We start from the raw sequence: 23606 nt of genomic DNA, 5'->3' as shown, positions 1-23606 counted from the left end.
GACGATTAAACATTAATTTGTGCCAAATATCTCCCAAAAATCTCATAAGATCTGAGAAACTACTCACAGAATTTGAAGGTGTAAGTTCAATTTTGCATATTTGTCCCGTTTTCCCGCTGTGCTTGATAAGATGGACATAGAATTTGAAACCAATGGAAAGTGTCCAATGTGTCAATCAATGATTAGTTCTGAGAGGCAGACATTATAAAGTGATAAGCAAACATTTGTAGGGGCTTCCACTGCAAGCTGTGACTGGGAAGCTACATCACCCTCTCTAGCTAAAATATGAGACCATTTTAGAAGCTACATTTAAAAAAATATTTTGATTTAACGAAGAAAAAAAAGGGAAAGAGCTCACAATATAACAGCATATTTTCTATCTTTCACTGCATCCCCCCCCCCCGAAAAGCAGTTTTTAAACCATTATGTGGAAACCAGTACCTTTCTCCTGCTACAGCTATTAACTAAAGAGCTGTGCCCATAACATTTCTGTGTGAATCATTACTTGTGTATTGTTGGTGGACATCAGATGTCAGTCTGAAATGGCATGGTGGTTAACTCTTACCTGGGGGAACAAGATGCCAAGCAGCAAGCCAGCCATTATCTTATAGTTATCCATGAACCAGATGAAGACAGCATCAGTACAACCTCTGATGTAGATGACGTTCTGCAAGTCCAGCCTCTAAGCAGGAGGGATATACATTTAAAATGGCAGGCCTTTGTGCAAATCTGTATGACTGATGTGTGTGATATGATCTTTCATACATATGTGATAACAAATAAAAAATGAATGAGAAAATGAATGCACTGTCCCTCTGTATGACATCAGTAAACATCAATTTCCCATTTAGACTTTCACAATTCGAAATTGAGACCGTGAGAGACACCGAGACAGGATTTTGTTCAGATAGTCTTACCTCTTTGTCAAGGACCTTATATCCACATAGTGTGTTGGTAACTTCATTAGGCTGAAAAGGAAGAACATAATACTAAGTAAAAGTGATAACAGATTTGAGCACATCACTAGCAAGTTACACAAGCATATTTGAAGTTAGGATACATCCCTTGAGGATTATTCAAATAATGAATCATAAATGAGGAATATTCTCTACAATGTCCACCTGCTTTTCTACAATAGAAAAACAAAATAGCTTGTTTTGAAAGTACATGCATTTCTGTAGGCATGAAAAGTTGTGGAAAAGTTAATAAAATGTATAAACGTGGGAACCCTGTGATTGGTATCGTCTAAACTGGTTGTGGAAATATGAGATCTCATGTCAAAAAGGTTGGGCACCCCTGGTCTAGTTGAACTATTTTAGAAGTTTGGCCCTTGGCTAGTGATTGTGATGAGAGAGAGAGATCAAATCAGTCCCAACATTAGGGAATGGATATGTAGGCTAATATCCAGCCTTAGATCATGTTCAAAAGAGCAACCAATAAATATGTTAAAATGTTAAATATTAGCTAAGACTTCAATGAAAATATTACTAAGTAATGTGACCAAATGCTCCAAGTCTTATTGGAACAAGTTGACAAACATTGCTAAAATCCTAGCTTTGCCCCCCAGGATGTGCATTACTTATTAAGGAGCAAACATTAGACAGTGACAACTAAGGGAAAACACACAACATGAATGACCCACACCAGGGAAATCTACTCGCTTCAGCTCGGGTGGTTCACAGCAGAGATGGAGTACTTTGTGGAAAACTGGTAAAAAGCTCTACAACTTCTAAACCAAACAGACACCTAACTCTCTTTTCATAGACAAAATGATGCTGTAAGAAGTTGTCCATTCTATTTTTTTTTTATTAATTCCACTTGAATGATAGAAGGTATACATTATTCAGTGTACTTTGACATAAATATCCCTGAGCACTGAGCAACTGTGCATGTTCAGAAAACAAAATGAGAAGTCTTTCAATCTTTTTGTTCAATAATGACAGTTACCATAGGGGAGACATGTGATATGGCCGCAAGACCATGGGCATTCTGACATGCATAAAAAACTGGAACCTCAGGAAAGTTGCAGAGTAGAGGCACTTTAAATATCAATAGAACTAAATTGTTTTAAACAAAAAGAGCTAAGACAGACATGTTCCAGATTGTTCCAGCTTTTTATTCACTTCAGAGACTGGAATTTTAATTCGGAACAAACAATGCATTTTTTTGTTTCACCCTTTTATATGAAGCCTTGTGAGGTGTCAATATCTGGAGTTTAGAGATAAAATAATACATTCAGCCATGGGGATCCCTGAAGGTTATCTGCTTCTATATCTCAAATCCCAGCAACTATATGTTGAAAATCATAAGCTTGAAAGACAACGTGCATCTCTCATTTTGACTTGCTATTTTTACCAATCAGGTTAAAACGTCATCTTTGAGACGACAGACAAAAGGTTTGCATGCCCATAATAAGATGAATAAATAGACCAAGATACTTTTTTACCTTGCCATTTAAAATCAGGATAGTATATTGGGATTCAGAGCCAGATCCTCCTACAGTGGCATGACAGCACGAGACCCCATCCCCAGCTGCCTGGAGGATGTTATCTTTGTACTTTAAGAACACAAAGTGGTTGCCAGTTCTGCTGAGTGACATCCTGTCTGACCAGCTGTGCTCTCAGAGAGAGGGGATCACATTCACAGAAATAACTCACAAAGCATGGGGTCTCTGTCTCCACTCTCGGAGGGCTGGAGCCCTAGGACCTTGCCTGAATAAAACCTGAGCTGATGATTCCTTGCCGTTCCTGTTCCAAGTCCACCTGTTTGTGCTGATGATCCTGTGCTGCTATTCCGACTGCAGCTGTGGACGCCTGATCTGACTTCCCCGGGCACGCTACATCCCGGAAGAGCATCCCAGAGTCGCCTCTTCACCGTTGAAGTTGAGACTGGTGTTTTGCGGGTACTATTTAATGAAGCTGCCAGTTGAGGACTTGTGAGGCTTCTGTTTCTCAAACTAGACACTAATGTACTCGTCCTCTTGCTCAGTAGTGCACCGGGGCCTCCCACTCTTCTTTATATTCTGGTTAGAGCCAGTTTGCGCTGTTCTGTGAAGGGAGTAGTACACAGCATTGTACAAGATCTTCAGTTTCTTGGCAATTTCTCAGAACAAGAATAGACTGACGAGTTTCAGAAGAATGTTCTTTGTTTCTGGCCATTTTGAGTCTGTAATCGAACCCACAAATGCTGATGCTCCAGATACTCAACTAGTCTAAAGAAGGCCGGTGTTGTGCTGATTCTTTAAATCAGCACAACAGTTTTCAGCTGTGCTAACATAAATTGCAATAGGGTTTTCTAATGATCAATTAGCCTTTTAAAATGATACACTTGGATTATCTAACACAACGTGCCATTGGAACACAGGAGTGATGGTTGTTGATAATAGGCCTCTGTACACCTACGTAGATATTCCATTAAAAATCAGAAGTTTCCAGTTACAATAGTCATTTACAACATTAACAATGTCTACACTGTATTTCGGATCAATTTGATGTTATTTTAAAATGAAAAAAAAAAGGCTTTTCTTTCAAAAACAATCATAGTCATAGTGTCAGTGTGGAGCACAGATATGAAAAAAACATTTTAAACACCATGCAACTTATTGACTTAAGAACATTGATACTCCTGAACGTATTTAGGCCTGCCATAAGAGGTTGAATAATTAGACTCAAGACATTTGAACTAAATAATTATACATTAATTTGTAAAAATGTCTAAAAACATAATTCAATTTTGACATTATGGGGCATTGTCTGTAGGCCAGTGACAAATCTATATGTAATCCATTTCAAATTCAGGCTGTAACATCAAAATGTGGAAAAAGTCAAGGGGTGTTAATACTTTCTGAAGGCACTGTACAAGGACCTTGAGCATTCCCTCCAGTGGCAAACTTTGCAGGAGAGGGGTCTATACTAAATCTTCAAATACCTATGTTATTGGTGTTTCTACTCCTACTGGTGTCACAATGTTATATAATTTGTTATCAAAAACTATTTAAAAAAAGGTAATTCAGTTACCATATTAATTATTATTAGAAAAAATGTTTTGTTCATTTTCCCCATAATGCGATGCCCAAATGCGACCGTAATTCAAGAACGACCCTACTGTCATGTTTAGAGATCAGAACAACACAGAGGGGAACAAATATGGCATAGGAGGCATCTAGAGATAAACAAATCTAAGCTGTACTGATTAATAGTTTTCAACAAGTATGAAAACGTGTTAGGGGACATGAAGAGTTGTCATGGATGTGGTCTCTAATCAACAATTCTCTGCTGAAACACCACAAAGCTAAACAGTTAAATTATGAGTGCAAATAACCAGAATTGGTTGTACATTTCCATGTTTTTTGCCAGACAAAATGTTGAATGTGTGATCTTCCCAACCCGAGATTTGTTTAGTACAAAGACTAAGAAAAAGACAAAGTGACATTTGGAGACAATGGTAGCCTCAAGGTTAGAGTCTCAGACCAATAAGAGGAAGGTTGTCGGTTTGAATCACAGGGCTGACACATAAAAGCAGACTGGAGTGAACTGCAGCCATAGGGTTGCTGGCATCATTATCCCATATGCTACCTACTGCCATTTTGAAAGAAACTGCTTCAGGGTCCCTGCTCTGCTGAGCTGACCCTGTGCTGCTCCAAGACTGTCATGTGTGTGAGGTGTTGGGTTGGGTACTGTGACACCAAACAATGCATTCAAATTGATTTAAATAAAGATCTATTATATTCTAATTTGCATCATGAGCTCTCAATGGAAGAGCAGCACAGACCTTGTTTACGAGGCAGCAGGTGTAAGGAACGCCACATGCCAGTGGTCCAGGAGCTGTACAGTTATGGTACATGTTCACTTCCCAGTCTTTGTACTCCTGCCCTCCACAACACTTGAACTGTAAAGAACAGACAGCGATAAAGCACAAACAGACAAACATAGCTGTATTAATAAATCAAAAACAGTTCTAGAATGATATTCAACATTATGAAAAACCTTGGTTCCTCTTTAAAAAACACAACTTTAAAGGCTTACTTAAGCTGTCATAAACCCGTTATGCCTACAGAGATACACACTGTTTTAAGCAATTCATCCTATACAAGCTTTTTAACAGGTCCTTAAATCAGGCACACAATGTGGCATAACCCCTTTGTCAACCTCTAGCATGCCATTTGCTTACATGATTTGTGAAGCATAGACTATGAAGGCCTTATAAAGGGTTTATGAACAAGTTCATAAAATTGTGGATCGTTTGAGCTTCAAATACATTTAACTCTTCTGTTCTGGTACAGCAATGTTGTTTACATGTTGAGCTTTTGTATTAGCATAAAACACAATTTAGGTTTAAAGGAAGTATTTTGCAAGGCTATAATTCAAAGGAGCTGAGCTATACACTGTGAATCTGCTTTGTCTTCAAAGCAAAGATCTGAAAAGGCTCTTAAAATGCCTAGAGCCATTGCTAGTAATTACTCCAATTACCTGGATAGGATTCTCTGAAAGTTTTAAGTACACCATTTCAGGAGCATTATGGTTGTACAAAATAATTTGGTATTTTAGAATCCTGTAAAGTTTCAGTAAAGGGATCAAATTATTTATTATTATTTAAAATGTGTTGAGGTACAGGTAACTGTAAAGGAAACAGTATTTTGCCAGTTACATGGAATTTCCACCTGTGACTAGGTTAAAAAAAAAAAAAAATTAAAAAATCTAGATAAGTAATTTTTTTTAATAAATCAGGTATCTTTACCCATTAACAAATGTCTTCCTTAAGAAAACTCACAAAACATGGATGTGATGATATATACACTGAACAAAAATATAAAACCGCAACAATTTCAAAGATTTTTACTGAGTTACAGTTCATATATGGAAATCAGTGAATTTAAATAAATTCATTAGGCCCTAATCTATGGATTTCATGATTGGGCAGGGGCACAGCCATGGGTGGGCCCACCCATGGGCCCACCCACTTGAGAGCCAGGTCCACCCACTGGGGAGCCAGGCCCAGCCAATCAGAATATGTTTTTCCCCACAAAAGGGTTTCATTAAATACAGAAATACTCCTGTTTCTCCAGCAGTCTGGGTGTCTGGTCTCAGATGATCCCGCAGGTGAAGAAGCCAGATGTTGAGGTCCTGGGCTGGTGTGGTTACATGTGGTCTGTGGTTGTGAGGCCGGTTGGACATACAGACAAATTCTCTAAAACGACGTTGGAGGCGGCTTATGGTAGAGAAATTAACATAAAATTATATGACAACAGCTCTGATGGACATTCCTGTAGTCAGCATGTGAATTGCACACTCCCTCAAAACTTGAGCCATCTGTGGCATTGTGTTGTTTGACAAAACTGCACATTTTAGAGTGGCCTTTTATTGTACCATGCACAAGGTGCACCTGTGTAATGATCATGTGGTTTAATCAGCTTCTTAATCCATCCACCTGACAGGTGTGGTATATCATCTCGGCAAAGTACAAATGCTCACTAACCGGGATTTAAACGCATTTCTGCCCAAAAATTGAGAGAAATAAGCTTTTTGTGCAGATGGAACATTTCTGAGATCTTTTATTTCAGCTCATGAAACATGGGACACTTTACATGTTGCATTCATATTTTTGTTCAGTATATAACTACTGAGTTGCAGTGGCACTGACATTATTGAGTTACAAGAACATGAGGGAGAGAGATCTTGTGTGTGCTTAGGGAGATTAGCAAGTAACCTTTCCTCCAGCAGCTCATACAAGCACTTTGTACCAATTCATGGTTCACCACAGAGACCAAGTAGTCCAGTTCAGATTTATCAGAGTAAGAACTAACCAAGCCAAAGCAACACTAGGCCTACTCTAGAGATCATCAAACAAATACTGGCCTGTGTTAAATGTCAGTTTTAAAAACACACAAAACCTAGAAGCCAAATATACAAGCCAGAAATCAGAGGCTTGAGATGTGTGCATCCATTTGAGTGCTATTATATTATATCCTGCTATTATTATAGTCCTTAATAAATACATACAAATGTAACGACTTGAAATAGCAGAGACCTTTGCTTAAAAAGTGTAAAGACAGGCAATGAACATTTACAAATGTATTGCATGTGGCTGGTAAAACGTGCACCTTTCATATTCGCATGAAGTGAACGTTTTTATACGGATACATTTACAGATGATGTCTCAATCTAGTGGCAGAATGTCACATATTCCTAAAAAGCTGAGTGAATGACCACGGAGTGACCACTTCGAGAGCCAGTCTTCAACTTGGCTGGCGAAACACCTCAGAGTTAAAAGTAAACAGAAATACACCTACTTCCTTTTAAAAATACAGTCTAATCTGATGCAGTTCAACATCTGACCATAAGGTAGCACTTAAGAAAAAGTATCTATGAAAACCCTATCAAAGTACCTTAGGCTAGGTCTAATACTAGGTAAGACCTACAGCACACAGTTGTGGTTACACACAAAATCATATTCAATAGTGAGTTTAGAAAAAGTAAAAACGTTCTATTATGAGAGACAGACAAAGCTGTCCTCCAACATTCAGTCCCCCAATTTAGTTATTTCTTGAAACATTTTCCATTCTACAAACAGCTTTGTGTTGCTTGTGGGGAGTATAAATGCTTGAAATAAAGCACAATACTTGTTTGGCATATACAGTGTTGTGAAAAAGTATGTGCAACCTTGCTGATTTTCTCTATTTTTGATACTGAATGTTGTAATATCTTCAACCAAAACCTAATACTAAATACAGAGAACCTGATTTTACAAATATTTAAAAAAAATAAAATGATTGAATAAACAAAAAGTTATGCAACACCCAATTTGTGTGAAAAAGTAATTGCCCCCTTACAGTCAATAACTGGTTGTGCCACCTTTAGCTGCAATGACAGCAACCAAACACTTCCTGTCATCCAAAAAGGTGATTCAAGTTTACCAAAAAGCACCTGGAAGCACCTTGATGTTCATCGAGACTCTTGGAAGAATGTTCTATGGAAAGAGGAGTCAAAAGTACAACTTTTTGGATGACATGGGTCCCATTTATGCATGGTGAAAACCAAACTGCATTCCACAGTAAGAACCTCGTACCAACGATCAAGCATAGTTGTGGTAGTGTGATGGTTTGGGAATGATTTGCTGCCTCAGGACCTGGACGCATTACCTTAGAAGGAACCATGAATTCTGTTCTGTATCAGAGAATTCTACAGGAGAATGTCAGGCCATCTGTCTGTGAGCTGAAGTCATCTGGGTCATGCAGCAAGACGACACTACAGTGGTAGGCTTGATTACCAACAACGACGAGACAGCCTACAGGGAGGAGGTGAGGGCCCTCAGAGTGTGGTGTCAGGAAAATAACCTCACACTCAACAAAACAAAAGGAGATGATTGTGGACTTCAGGAAACAGCAGAGGGAGCACCCCCCTATCCACATTGACGGGACAGTAGTGGAGAGGGTAGTCATTTTTAAGTTCCTCAGCGTACACATCACAGACAAACTGAATTGGTCCACCCACACAGACAGCATCGTGAAGAAGGCGCAGCAGCGCCTCTTCAACCTCAGGAGGCAGAAGAAATTCGGCTCGTCACTAAAAGCACTCAAACTTTTACAGATGCACAATCGAGAGCATCCTGTCGGGCTGTATCACCACCTGGTACGGCAACTGCTCCGCCAACAACAGTAAGGCTATCCAAAAAGTAGTGAGGTCTGCACAACGCATCACCGGGGACAAACTACCTGCCCTCCAGGACACCTACACCACCCGATGTCACAGGAAGGCCATAAAGATCATCAATGACAACAACCACCCAAGCCACTGCCTGTTCACCCCGCTATCATCCAGAAGGCGAAGTCAATACAGGTGCATCAAAGCAGGGACCGAGAGACTGAAAAACAGCTTCTATCTCAAGGCCATCAGACTGTTAAACAGCCACCACTAACATTGAGTGGCTGCTGCCAACATACTGACTCAACTCCAGCCACTTTAATAATGGAAAAATACATGTAAAAAAATGTATCACTAGCAACTTTAAACAATGCCACTTAATAATGTTTACATACCCTACATTACTCATCTCATATGTATATACTGTACTTTATACCATCTACTGCATCTTGCCTATGCCGTTCTGTACCATCACTCATTCATATATCTTTATGTACATATACTTCATCCCTTTACACTTGTGTGTATAAGGTAGTTGTTGTGAAATTGATAGGTTAGATTACTCGTTGGTTATTACTGCATTGTAGGAACTAGAAGCACTAGCATTTCGCTACACTCGCATTAACATCTGCTAACCATGTGTATGTGACAAATACAATTTGATGAGCAAAACACACAATTAAGTCTACATAAATGGCTAAAAAGCACCAAATTTGAAGTCCAGACCTAATCCCAGTTGAGATGTTGTGGCAGGACTTGAAACGAGCAGTTCATGCTTGAAAATCCAAATGTCGCTGAGTTAAAGTAGTTCTGCATGCAAGAGTGAGCCAAAATTCCTCCACAACGATGTGAGAGAGTGATCAACAACTACAGGAAGCATTTAGTTGCAGTCATTGCCGCTAAAGGTGACACAACCAGTTATTGAGTGTAAGGGGGCAATTACTTTCACACACAGGGGCATTGGGTGTTGCCTAACTTTGTTTATGAAGTAAGTATGTAATTGTTGTTTTATTTGTTCACTCAGGTTCCCTTTATCTAATATTAGGTTTTGGTTAAGATATGATAACATTTAAAATAAATGTAAAAGTCCAAAATAATTAGATTGGGGGGGGCAAATACTTTTTCACAGTACCCGGGTTACTTTCTATCATCAGTAGTCCTCCTGTGTAACAACTTATGGAAAAGCAGGATTGCTGGAGAAAATGGGTTCTCTGTAACAGATTTTGTCAAGGTTAGGGGTGAGAATGAGAACTCCAATGCTGCATTTACAGCATCCATCTCTCCCCCACACGGTAGGAACCTTCTAATTACAACGAACCACTTTTCCCTTTGTGACATAACCCCTCCCATTATGTCAAAGTGAATAATCACAAATTACATTTGTTCAACGGCAATGAAAAACAAAGAATCGCAGACACAAAACCTAAAAAGAATATCCATAAATGTTTTTCAAACTGAAATCTTACCTTTCTTTGAACAAAGTCCATGATGTTTTTGAAATCCAGATCATCATAGTAATTCACTATTCCTTTACGAATGTTTTTGTTTAAGAGGTCCACAGTCTATGGTGGTGGAAAAGAAAAAGAGGGTGAAATATATTAAGACTGTGGGATTGATAGTGTCGGCAGCTTTAAAACAATTGAGTACATTTTTGTTTATACATTTAATAAGGAATTCAATGCACCAACACTTGAACTCTCCCTATATTGCTCCTGTCAATAAAAATTACTTTATTGTCTTAAATCCTGGCATAAGCAATTCCTCAAGACACAAATTGCCATGTAACCTCTTTGACAGGATCATGTTCAGACTTGAAACATATCTGTATTGGACCTTAGGCGGATTAGTTACCGTTACGATGGCATTTTTCTTGCTAACATATGATGGAAGGTCCCCGAGTCGCTGGTTTGCCTGGGAGGGGTCCCTGAGCAAGAAAAGTTTGAAAATCCCTGCACTAAACCTAACAAATTGATTCACTTCACTAGGGTAGGGGGCAGCATTCCGAATTTTGGATGAAAAGCGTGCCCAAATTAAACTACCTGCTAGTCAGGCCCAGAAGATAGGATATGCATATAATTAGTAGATTTGGATAGAAAACACTCTAAAAGTTTCCAAAATTGTTAAAATAATGTCTGAGGATAACAGAACTGATATGGCGGGCAAAAACCTGAGGAAAATCCAACCAGGAAGTACTATTACTTTGAAAGACTTTTTCCATTGAAAGCCTATCCACCATACAAAGACTTAGGACCCAGTTCATGGTCTCTATGGCTTCCTTTACACGTGGCCAGTCTTTAGGCATTGTTTCAGGCTTTTACTCTGGAAAATTAGGGAGATACAGCGCTCTGGCCTTACAACGGCAGTCAATCACCCAAGCTAACGTTGGCTAGCTACTTCCAGACACAAATGAGACCACTCTGACCATTTTACTCACCCTAGCAGAGCTGGTTAGGCAGTTTTCATGTTAACCAGAGCGTTGGTGACTAACTGTGCTGCTGGAAACAAATTTAATTACGCTTTTTTGCAGACGTTTACTGACACCGGCCATATTCAATGGGTGTTGAGCATTCGTAAATTCCTCAGTTATTCTGCACTCTGGCACACTCAGACGAGAGTGCTCTGAAATCGGAGTAGATAGCCAGAAAGAATTTACGAAAGCACCCGAATGTCCATTGAGAACGCACAACTATACCATTTAGCTAAGCTAAGAATGACAGGAATAATGAAGTCAATAAACGTTGGGTAGTTAACCTATTGTAAATATACTGGCAAGTTTGATGTATAACTACTAACGTTAGGTAGATAGCATATCATTACAGCAGTATGTACCGGTATGTTAGCTATGTGGTTCCGTAAGGACACCGTAGCTAACAAATTGTCAGCAAACATAACGTGTAAGGTAACTTATTTGAAAAGTCATTACTTTATTACATAGAGCGCGTCCTCGCGGTAGCTTGCTACTCAATCGACTCTGCGGCTTGAGCAGGCTTTTGGTGCACAGTCAATAGCGCGCTGGACTACGGGCAAGAAGGTTGAGTGTTCGAAACCTGCTCTCTGCTTGTTTCATTTGAAGTCGTACACAATTATCAGTTCATTATTTGGTTTATATTGCCCATTCATTGTCAGTTAGAGACACAAGCATAATCAGTGTTGTAACTACCCCTTGGTCGTTAGGGCAAATCTGGTCTGTGATAGTTTTTTTTTTCTCCACACCTAGCTCGGCTATTAGACTATTCTTTAGTAAAAGTTGAATAGTCTATTGTTCAGCTATTAACCCCCCTCCCCAACTTGAAACAAATTGTTGTTACTCCCATCTCGTTCCTCGCCCTCTTCCACGCATCATTCTCCGCCTGAGTGGCTCGATTGTGAGCGTGCTGGCAGGATATGGGAGCACTTTCGGTTGTGAGTCAAGAATTCTGCATAGCAAGTTTGTATGAAGGTGTGGTTATTCACAGGCAAATTGTTATGCTATGGAGGTACATTTATTTTTTATTTTTGTCAAGAGCAAAACTTTATTTTCAACCCAAAATAAAATTGTTCTGAAAGCAAACATTTTTTTTGCAATCAAATATTTTGTATATATATTTTTTTTGAGTGTCAGTTTGGCTACAACCAATACCGTTCAGCCTTTCTTTCCGACACAAAGGAAGTCATAGCGGACACCTACGAAGGACTGCGTGATGATGGCATCTCAGGTAAGCAGCACTGGCCGTTCTTCCGTCCAACTTCTACATAGGTAGTAGTTACCTCCTACAATTCATTGTCAGTTCATAACATTCTACCATCCATCCATTCATCCATCCAGTAGAATGATAAATCATGCAATTATTATTCTCAAGCTAACCAAAATAATTTAGCTATGAACGCCTGTTCTTGCCATTTCCAGGGGAATTCATCTAACTTTCTTTCATGGCAACTCTTAAGCAGGCCATGTCCTATTTGTTTCATAGTCAAAATATAATCATATTTAATGACAGTGTAACAGTTAGCTTTTTTACAGAAGGATGAAAACATAATATGGTCTGTCAGGGAATGCTATTCTGATATGTCAGATGAAGGGTTAGGCCAGAATGTCAGGGCCATTAACTTCTTTGGGACTGGGGGGGCAGTATTTAGTAGCTTGAATAAAAAGGTGCCCAGAGTAAACTGCCTGCTACTCAGGCCTAAAAGCTAGAATATACATATAATTAGTAGATTTGGATAGAAAACTCAGAAGTTTCTAAAACTGTTTGAATTATGTCGGAGTATAACAGAACTCATATGGCAGGCAAAAACCTGAGAAAAAATCCAACCAGGAAGTGGGAAATCTGAGGTTTGTAGTTTTAAGTCATTGCCTATTGAATATACCCGTGTCTATGGGGTCATATTGCACTTCCTAAGGCTTCCACTAGATGTCAACAGTCTTTAGAACCTTGTTTGAGGCTTCTACTGTGAAGGAGGTGGGAATGAGAGCTGATTGAGTCAGGTGTCTGGCAGAGTGCCATGAGCTGTCTCTCGCGCTCCCGTGAGAGTTAGCTGCGTTCCATTGCATTTCTACAGAAGGAATTCAAGGTTGAAACATTGAAGATATGATAAAAACATCCTAAAGATTGATTCTATACTTCGTTTGACATGTTTCTACGAACTGTAATATGGCTTTTCGTCTGAATTTTCGCCTGGACTTGCCGGCGCCTCCTGAGTTTGAATTTGTGTACTAAACGCGCAAACAAAGAGGTGGTATTTGGACATATATGATGGACTTTATCAAACAAACATTTATTGTGGAACTGGGATTCCTGGGAGTGCATTCTGATGAAGATCAAAGGTAAGTGAATATTTATAATGCTATTTCTGACTTCTGTTGACTCCACAACATGGCGGGTATCTGCATGGCTTGTTTTTGTGTCTGAGCGCCATACTCAGATTATTGCATGGTTTGCTTTTTCCGTAAAGTTTTTTTGAAATGTGACACAGCGGTTGCATTAAGGAGAAGTGGATCTAAAATTCCATGCATAACACTTGTATATTTTAGCAATGTTTATTAGGAGTATTTCTGTAAATTGATGTGGCTCTCTGCAAAATCACCAGATGTTTTGGAACTACTGAACATAACACGCCAATGTAAACTGAGATTTTTGGATATAAATTTCAACTTTATCGAACAAAACATACGTGTTGTGTAACATGAAGTCCTATGAGTGTCATCTGATGAAGATCATCAAAGGTTAGTGATTAATTTTATCTCCATTTCTGCTTTTTGTGACACCTCTCTTTGGCTGGAACAATGGCTGTGTTTTTCTGTGGCTAGGTGCTGACCTAACATAATCGTTTGGTGTGCTTTCGTCGTAAATCCTTTTTGAAATCGGACACTGTGGCTGGATTTACACCAAGTTTATCTTTAAAATGGTGTAAAATACTTGTATGTTTGAGGAATTTTAATTATGGGATTTCTGTTGTTTTGAATTTGGCGCCCTGCAATTTCACTGGCTGTTGGCGAGGTGGGACGCTACCGTCCCACGTATCCCAGAGAGGCTAAGGCAAGGATGCCTCATGCGGGCTTTAGAATGGTCAGAGGAAGTCTCCAAGCAATGGGCCATCGTGTACAATGGCAAAGAGTTATGGAGTCTTTGCAGCGTGTAGATGGTACACGTATCATTGCCAGAATGATCCAGCTTCGTTGCATTGCTCGGCAAAAATACTCTGCTCCCGTCTCTCGTCCACATTGATACAAAGCATACATTGATAAGGTACTAAGATGTAGAAGTTATTTAACCTGTTGGTGTTAGGGGTCAGTATTTTCATTTTTGGAAAAAAAACGTTCCCGTTTTAAACGGGATATTTTGTCAGGAAAAGATGCTAGAATATGCATATAATTGACAGCTTTCGATAGAAAACACTAACGTTTCCAAAACTGTAAAGATACTCAGACTATAACAGAACTGATGTTGCAAGCGAAAGCCTGAGAAAAATCAAATCCGGAAGTGCCCCAGTTTTTGAAAGCGCTGCGTTCCAATGACTCCCTATATGGCTGTGAATGTACCATCAACGAGTTTACGCTTTCTACGTATTCCCCAAGGTGTCTACAGCATTGTGACGTAGTTTTACACATTTCTGTTGAAGAATAGCCGTATGGGGGTACATTGCGTAAGTGGTCACATGGTGGCTCCGAGAGAGTTTCTCACGTAAAGTGCAGAGGTAGCCATTACTCCAATCGGTCCTAGAGAAAAAGGAATTGTCCCGACGGATATATTATCGAATAGATATTAGAAAAACACCTTGAGGATGGATTCTAAACAACGTTTGCCATGTTTCTGTCGATATTATGGAGCTAATTTTGAAACATTTTCAGCGTTGTGGTGACCGCAATTTCCGGGCGATTTCTCAGCCAAACGTGAAGAACAAACGGAGCTGTTTCACCTACAAAAATAATATTTTGGGAAAAAAATGAACTTTGGCTATCTACCTGGGAGTCTCGTGAGTGAAAACATCCGAAGTTCAAAGGTAAACAATTTAAATTTGATTGCTTTTCTGATTTCCGTGACAAGGTTGCTTGCTGCTAGCAAGGCATAATGCTCTGCTAGGCTATTATAAACTTACACAAATGCTTGTCTAGCATTGGCTGTAAAGCATATTTTGAAAATCTGAGATGACAGGGTGATTAACAAAAGGCTAAGCTGTGTTCCAATATATTTCACTTGTGATTTTCATGAATAGGAAGATTTTCTAGGAAGATTTATGTCCGTTGCGTCATGCTAATTTGTGTAAGATGAAAACGTTCCCGTTCACGGGATGGGGTGTCACTAGAGGTTAAAAACTTTTTTATTCTTACTTATTCGTAGACAAAATGTTTGATGATGAATGAAATTGGAGTTGTTCTTCATCAACTGGTAATACATAAATAATGAAGCCAGTTAATAAGTTAAACATTTCACTTTTAATTCCAATGCTTTTTTTCAAGATACAACATTGTCATCTTTGGAAGTATAGATGGATTTTCAAGGAAGGTAAGTATATTATTTTGTATGCATATTGCCTATTTCCCATCACCTTATGAACAACCACAATACCAGTCTGGTGTTAAGCTTTCTGTGCTGTATTAACGTATCCTGAAAATGACAACTGCTGCTTTAGATTGAACAGCCATATCGCAGTCATTGTTTTCATATCTACAAAAAAAGAAGCTATTTTCTTGACTTTCAGAGTGCGAGCTGATCAAGGGATCGAAAATGAAGATATTGCCAGATGTATGTTCACTTATTGCTGTCTTACATGCATTTATTTAAAAACCCTTAAGATGTCAGCTGCTAATTTTCAGATTTACTAACACTCAGCCATTTTTCACTGGACTATCAATCCCCTGTTGCTGCCAAGTCATGATTTCCCTGGGGGTTAGCCTTGCAATAACCAAGTGGTGAGACACATAGCCCTCTATATTTAAACATTTCAGGTACACTCAGATAGGTGTCTGCGTCACATAACCACTCACCAGTAACCACTCACAACTTGCATTTCTATAACCTCGGACCCACCTCAGTGTTCACTATTCATTGAGTAAGACCACAGAGATCAGGTTCTACCCCCCAAAACCTTTTCTTTCTCTCTGTTAGAGTGGACTGCTTATGGAGAGATGTTTTGAGTGCTGCGACATGTCTGTACTACAACTTGCTGCACAGTTTGGAGGAAGAAGGCTACCTTGACCTGTCGAATTCTATCCATCTATTCTGTGTGATATGTGTTCCTATCTTGTCTGCAGGCAGATCTGCAGCGTTTCACAGAGAGTTGGAATAATCACCCTTTAAGTACAGAGGTGAACCTGACACCTCACCAGCTGTAGCCTTAGCACTACACAACTGATTCAAATGATCAAGTCATCATCAAGCTTCAAGTGGCATTTATATATTCATTTCTGATCTGGTAATGTAAAAGTCTAATTGTTTGTCCTCATGTCACAGTTTTTCAGCCTAAAGTACTCTGTAGCCACTTAGTGTGGACCCCCTCCCCCCCCGTCTCTTTTTAATAACTCTTTTCTCAATAACAGTCTCTCTCCTTCACTTCATCCCTCTCCCCCTTCTCCCTAAATCCTCTAAGTTATATCAGCTGTGTTCTTGAATCCCTCCCGTATCTGAACTGGCTGACACAGAGGGCACAGCATCATAGAGGAGGGGTCACTTGGTCAGGTCAACAGGAAGTATTATTAAAGAGATGCTTTACATTGAAATACAGAGAGAGATGTAGTAGTCCCAGAGTTGATGATCCAAGGTAAATTTTGCATTTCACCTCCTGATGATTATGATGACGGACCGTGTGCGAATAAAAAAAGCAAAGCTTAATCATGCTCTCTCTATGCATCGGCCTCTCGTCTGCAGGTACGTTTTGATGTGAGAGAGGAAGCCAGTCCCGTCATTGCCTCCTAACCCGCTCTTAAGATAACCTTTGGGCTGACTGGGAGCCCAAGGCGGGTTAGGAGACACCGCTAGAGGCACTATGTAATTGTGATGAACTGAGAGAATATTAGGGTAGCATTGTAATTCATTAATCATATGCTGTCTTCCCTGCTCTTCTACACCTCTCTCCCCACCTCCTCTTTCATCCCCTTATTTAAAAAAATATGCACATCATATGTGCATTGAAGTACAGATTGAACTTGTATTTGTATTACAATTATACTATTTATAATGCATGTATTATGCATTTATAACACCTGGATAATGAACTTTCAATAAAGTGTTTCACATTCTCCACTGGTTTAGATTAATTAAGTATCTCATTGAAATACTACACCTATCCTGTGTCCTCCCCCCAATGTGGGGATCTCATGCGTGTTAATAACTACTGTACATGTATATAGGACTTGCACAATAAAGTTATTATATTCTACTCAATCCATAGGCTTCATTAATGCCATTCAGACTTGAAGTCAATACAACAACTATGATAGCTGCGGTTCATAGGTTCTGAACTAATATTCATACCAAAAGTGTTAGTGTTCATACACAGATCGGCTACATACTGTAGCAAGCTAAACATCCATAGGCATACAGTTATATTTATCCTCCACTACACAATAAGAAAATAAATAGTTAGCTAGCTATGTTACTTCAGCTGCATTGCATGACAAACATAAGCAAGGCAAGCTTACACAATTGTTCAATCTGCAGTAAGTGCTTTAGCTAGCTAGATTCTTTACATCCACTGTTTCACAAGACGACAGCCTGGTTTTCTCAGGAGTCCCTAAAACATTAAACACCACAAATTACAATTTCATACTTATGTCATAACACGAGCTAGATAGCTGGCTAATGTTAGCTAGTCAGTTAACTTGCTAAATGGCAATTTTCGTAAATTAACTTTATAACAAAAAAATATGCAATCGTTTGTCTCTACATGAAACAATGTGTTCTAGAAGATGTTTGAGTCCTTAAAAGAAAGGGGTCATATTTTTCAGTCAAGTAAATATATAAACATAGAGATATATATTAAAACAACTTTTGAAGTTAATGTAATGCCATTGTTAAGTGAGAAAACCACTCTGAAAAAGAGCACAGCTCCTCCTGATGTGAGCATGAAAGAGATTTTAAATTCACCGTCTAGTGATATGAAGAACCATTTCAAAGTAGAGGTGTAGGCAAGAGAAAAATATTCTGTCAATGATGAGAAAGATGGAATATGTCAGATATACAAAAAGCTTGGGGGAAAATACAGAGAATGCATAATTCCTTGACAAAGACACGATGGTCTTTAACTGTATTAGTCGAAGTAAGGAAACGGGATGAGACATTCTTTCTGGAGAATCATGACAGGACATTGGCGATAAAGACAGTTTGAAAGCTCTTGGTGAACAGAGCAAAACCTTGGAAGAAGAAATTCAACAATTACAGGCAAGGGTCGTAAAAACAGACATGGCTCTAACAAGTGGACCCCTTTGTTCCCTCAATCTACCCCCACTCTGAATTGCACAAGGCAGATCAGGTTTCAAGCATCTAGTCAGCACTGCCTAGCTATGAGTCAACAGATACTGACAGCAATGACGAACGATGTCTTAGTCCAACCAGAACACAGGCTGTAAGGAATGAGGAATGGCCAGGAGAAGCAGGGTCCCCAAAGACAATGCTGGTGCAAGCAAAGAAGCCATGGCCGCTACTAAAGTAGTGGAGGCTGCTAACAGCATCATACAACGTGGCACAATATGTAATCCAGCTACTCTGATGCTTCCTCCAGATACCACATTACTTGAACAACTGTTGTGAGTTAGTTTTGGATCAGCTCTTTGATGGGTTTATTAAGAGTCATCTGTTGGAAAACCCAGAGTTTTTCTTATACACAGACAGTTCAAGCATTGTGGAGGGGGGTGTGAGGAATGCAGGCTGGGCAGTTACTACAATGGACAATGTGAAAGTGACAGGCACGTTACCTGCAGGAATATTAGCACAGCTGGTGGAATTGGTGGCTTTGACAGAAGTGTGTAAACAGGCTGAAGAAAAACAACTAACACACACAAGGTATGCTTTGAGTTACCCATGATTTTGAAAAAATAAATGGAAAAACAGAGGATTCATGACATCACTGGGAGTTCCTGTAAAGAATGGACTAGAGGTGATGGCTCTACTGAATGCTCTCCAGTTACCTGGACAAGTTGCAAATTTGAATATTAAAGCACATGGAAAAATCTTTACAGATGAGAGTAAAGGTAATGATTTTGCTGACAGAGCTGCTAAAGCGGCTGCCAAGAGAACACCTCTGTCTCCTAAAATGATCAGGAGATACACCTTGGATACACTGCAACACATTAGAGATATGCAAGGCAGTGCACCAAAAGATTAAGTGTGGGAAAGGATGGCTGCAGGATGCAAACTCAATCAAGAAGGTGTGTGGAAATACAACCTGAGATGTGTAGCGCCAAATGCACTCTTACCCTACTTGGTGACAGATCCACTCTTTGGAGACACATTGGTGTGGACAAGATAGTTCATGGTTTTGTGAGCAAATGGTGGAATCATGGTGTGCAGAAAGAGGCTAAGGCTGTTATGGCGAATTGCAATATTTGTACGGGACACAACACCAAGGGACGAGTGAAAGTACAGACACAACAAGCACCTGCCCCAGCAGGACCCTCCAGACATCTACAGCTTGATTACATCACAATGCCAAAATGTAAAGGACATGAAGATATGCTGGTCGTTTCTCAAGATGGGTTGAAGCCTACCCTACTAAGAAAGGAAACGCACAACACACAGTTAAAATTCTGATTTGAGAAATCATTCACAGATGGGGATTTCCGGAACAATTAGATTCCGACCAAGGCACTCATTTCACAGGAAAAGTGTGTCAGGAGGTAGCTCGTCTTCTGAACATATAAGGGCAGTGTAGTTGCCAGTCTCATTCTCAATCGAGTAGGCAGGTAGAACACACAAATCGAGTTTGCAAAGAGAATTTCAAAGCATCAAGAAGGGATAGCATGGCCAGATGCATTGCTTACGGTATTATGTAGTATACGAGCAACACATAATAAAACCACAGGGTTGAGTCTGTTTGAGGTCGTCACAGGTCGACTCATGTCACTACCAGGCACGTTAGAGTTGAGAAAAGCAGACGTTCACTTCATGAGTGACACAATGCTTAACTATTGCATACAACTCTCTAATGCAGTAGGGAAAGCAGAAAGACAAGTAAAAGAGGCGTGGGGAATAAGTCCAGAGGGGGGACATGACGTAGTACCAGGACAGTGAGTGATGGTAAAAAAAGATGTAACAGACATTAGGGCCAAAATGGAAAGGTCCTTGTCAAGTTTTGCTCATAACAGCAGTAAAAGTCCAAGGAGAAAATCAGGATGGATACATGTCACTCATTTGCAAGGTTGTCCATTTTGATGACAGAGGATCCTGGAGAATGAAGAACTGATTGATTAGCCATCGGGGGCCAATCTCAGGTAAAGAAGCATAGTAAGATGATCAGAACCTGATAAGCTTCTGTGTTGTACACCACAGTTGTCATATTAGGGATATCTAGGTGAAATGTCCAACATTTTCCTGAAATTAAAAAAACAAAAAAATTATATACTATTTTTATATTGGGACATGCTTACTTAGGGAAATGTTACCAGGACATGTTACTTTCACTTTTTTGTTTCCTTCATTTACAGGTTATGATAACCTATTGTCTGAAGCTGCAGCAATATCCCTTGAACCATGGACTGTACCTGAAACAATACAAGCTCACTAGTGAAGTGCAACGGAAGAAGAATTCCTCATTACCTGCAGACTGTCAGAACATAACTATTATAAATGATGTTCTGACAAAATTATCTATGCGGGACTGATACCAGTGTGGAAGAGCTGGTCACTTAAATTACTTGGTGAATGATTACCTTGCCAATAGGATGAATGAATATTGTCTTGTAGACAATTATATTTTTTTGTGAGTTTCCTCCTAATACAGGATGTGGTAGGAATCATAAGGGACATCATCATTACGCCTGTTAAGATTTATTTTCTATAACTTTGTTTGAAATCTATTTATTATTGTAACAGCAAGTACAATATGCTCTTTGTGTTTTATGAAATGCATGGTGTTTAATGTGAATGGTTTTATGCTTCCTGTTAATGTTTTTTATACAGTCTATTTTTTCCCTTTTTCTAAAAATACATTAAGTATATATATATATATATATATATATATATATTTTTTTAAATGGTCTAGGGGGGAGTATAAGAATATTTTGAAGATAAATACACAACGCAGAGACAGAGTATGAGAGACAGAGGACGAGAAGTCAATAAAATACTAACGATCAATGGAAAGTGTTTTTTCTGTAATAGGGGACTGATGAGCAATGGGTCAGAGACATGGGAGGAATTTGTCTATACAGTGAGCCTGAAATAAGATACTTGTTATTTGGCCATTTGACCAGTTTTATTGCAAGGACTTCTAATTGGCCAACCACAAGCTAGGGCTGTGTTATAAACTACATCCTGTCCCTTTGTTCTCTGGAGGAGAGGATCACTGAGGACAGGGAAGGAACAACCATCTACCCCTCAGCATAATATCTATGATTTATCCTCTTCGAATAAACCTATTTTCCTCCCCCTGATTTGCTTTGGGGTCTGTGTTAAAGCATAACAACTGCTAACACTGGAAATACAATTTAAAGTTTGGTATGAATAGTCCTCCTACATCTTTCCCTCTTTGCAAGTTTGTCAATTTTATCCGGCCAAAAATCTTTTCACAAATTTCAAAACATAACGGGCATGGAATATCAGACACAAGACATTGGAAAATTCCTATATGGAAACCACAAGGGTCAATCTGAAATACCCAGAGAATGGTGAAAAGAGCAGTTAATATCCTTGCCTGATAACACAATTGATTTTGTCCCACTATGTTGACTTATTGTAACGTACACTGTTTCATAAACTTGTTAGCTTTCTACTTGCACAAGCCAAGGTAAATGTATCCAATAAGCATGAGTCCCTTTTGTGTATATAAAGATTGGCTTTCTCTCAATGATTATGAGTTTAATAATGGCTAAGTAATAGGTTTACGGTACCTGATGCCTGAAGACCAGAGCCAGGATGCCACCGAGGAGCTCCAGAATGAGACAGACTGTCAGGGTGTAGAGAAACTGAAAAACAAAATCACATTTACAAGGTTATTACACAGAATCGTTTTATTTATAAAAACATTTAATGGATCTGTCTGGTTAGCTTTCCTTTGATCATAGCTTGTGAACCACAAAACCACCGGTTTGCTGTAGCATCTTAAATGCTGCTGCTCTTTGCCATTTTGATAGCAGCTCAGCTAAGGCAACAAAAAAAATGTTGATAATGAATAGGGGACACTTGTGGTGCCCTTATACACAAAAAACAAACATATTGATCATTGCATGATGAAATTGAAGGGGCACTGTTCTAAGATGTTGCCAATTGTATGCCTAATGTCTTTGAATATCAGGCGCCATTTAAAAAACTGCCTGTATTGTGGTTTCTGCACACAGTACCATTAAAAAAAAACATTCCCCAGTGGTCTGGCTGTGCCACCAGAGACTCTGGGTTCGTGCCCAGGCTCTGTCGCAGCCGGCCACGACTGGGAGGTCCATGGGGCGATGCACAATTGGCCTAGCGTCGCCCGGGTTAGGGAGGGTTTGGCCGGTAGTGATATCCTCATCTCATCGCGCACCAGCGACTCCTGTGGTCAGGCCGGGCGCAGTGCACGCTAACCAAGGTTGCCAGGTGCACAGTGTTTCCTCCGACACATTGATGCGGCTGGCTTCCGGGTTGGATGCGCGCTGTGTTAAGAAGCTGGGTTGTGGGTTGTGTTTCGAAGGTCGCATGACTTCCGACCTTCGTCTCTCCCGAGCCCGTATGGGAGTTGTAGTAATGAGACAAGATAGTAACTACTAATAATTGGATCTGACGAAATTGGGGAGAAAAAGGGGGTAAAATAAAAAAAAATAAAAAACTTATTCCTAAGTGAAATAAAATAGCAGAATTTGTTTAGGCAAAAAAAAGTTATTGCTTTTAGAAGACAAAAATCTCTAATTCGTTCAGAAGGAATCAAACTAAAGCCAATACATCTACGTAAAAGTAGACGCAAACATCTCAAAATGTGATTAATATTATTCCAGTCATTAATTAATCAGAGCAATGTGTCATATCTAAAATGGACGAGGGCCTGCTAAAGTCTGATTACATATTTCAAATGCTGTCAATGCGGGTGGCTAAACTGTGCCAAATTAATACATCAATGAAACTTATGTAGCTAGTGGACTTACAATTACTAATGAGTCTTAAATTACCCTGTTGGACGTTGCAGACAAATCAAGCTGAAACCCAACCAACTGATGCTATGCTAAAAAGGATATTGACCTCATCCCATCAGTAGAGCATGCCTGTTTTTTTTATTTTTAAATGCCTTCCTCACCATCTTAAATAAGCATGCCCCATTCAAGAAATTTAGAACCAGGAACAGATATGGTTCTCTCCAGACCTGACT

The 23606-nt window shown here is 39.4% G+C and overlaps 1 protein-coding gene across 2 annotated transcripts in view; it reads right to left on the bottom strand.

Annotated features, from left to right (window-relative positions):
* tspan15 (tetraspanin 15) overlaps window positions 1–23606 on the bottom strand; it is a 45040-nt gene that overhangs the window by 4720 nt on the left and 16714 nt on the right. Inside the window, exons 3-7 of one of the 2 annotated variants that reach the window (XM_021580984.2) lie at window positions 22162–22236; window positions 10106–10201; window positions 4771–4887; window positions 918–968; window positions 566–682 (exon numbers count right to left, since the gene is read on the bottom strand). In XM_021580984.2, the coding sequence (XP_021436659.2) occupies window positions 566–682; window positions 918–968; window positions 4771–4887; window positions 10106–10201; window positions 22162–22236 (456 nt within the window). The remainder of the gene's footprint in view (window positions 1–565; window positions 683–917; window positions 969–4770; window positions 4888–10105; window positions 10202–22161; window positions 22237–23606) is intronic. The other variant, XM_021580985.2, reaches the window with a different exon arrangement.

Source organism: Oncorhynchus mykiss, chromosome 23, assembly GCF_013265735.2.
Source record: "Oncorhynchus mykiss isolate Arlee chromosome 23, USDA_OmykA_1.1, whole genome shotgun sequence".
In the NCBI taxonomy this organism is placed as follows: domain Eukaryota; kingdom Metazoa; phylum Chordata; class Actinopteri; order Salmoniformes; family Salmonidae; genus Oncorhynchus; species Oncorhynchus mykiss.
Note: the sequence above shows the minus strand (reverse complement) of the source record. Positions and strands in the feature narration are given on the sequence as shown.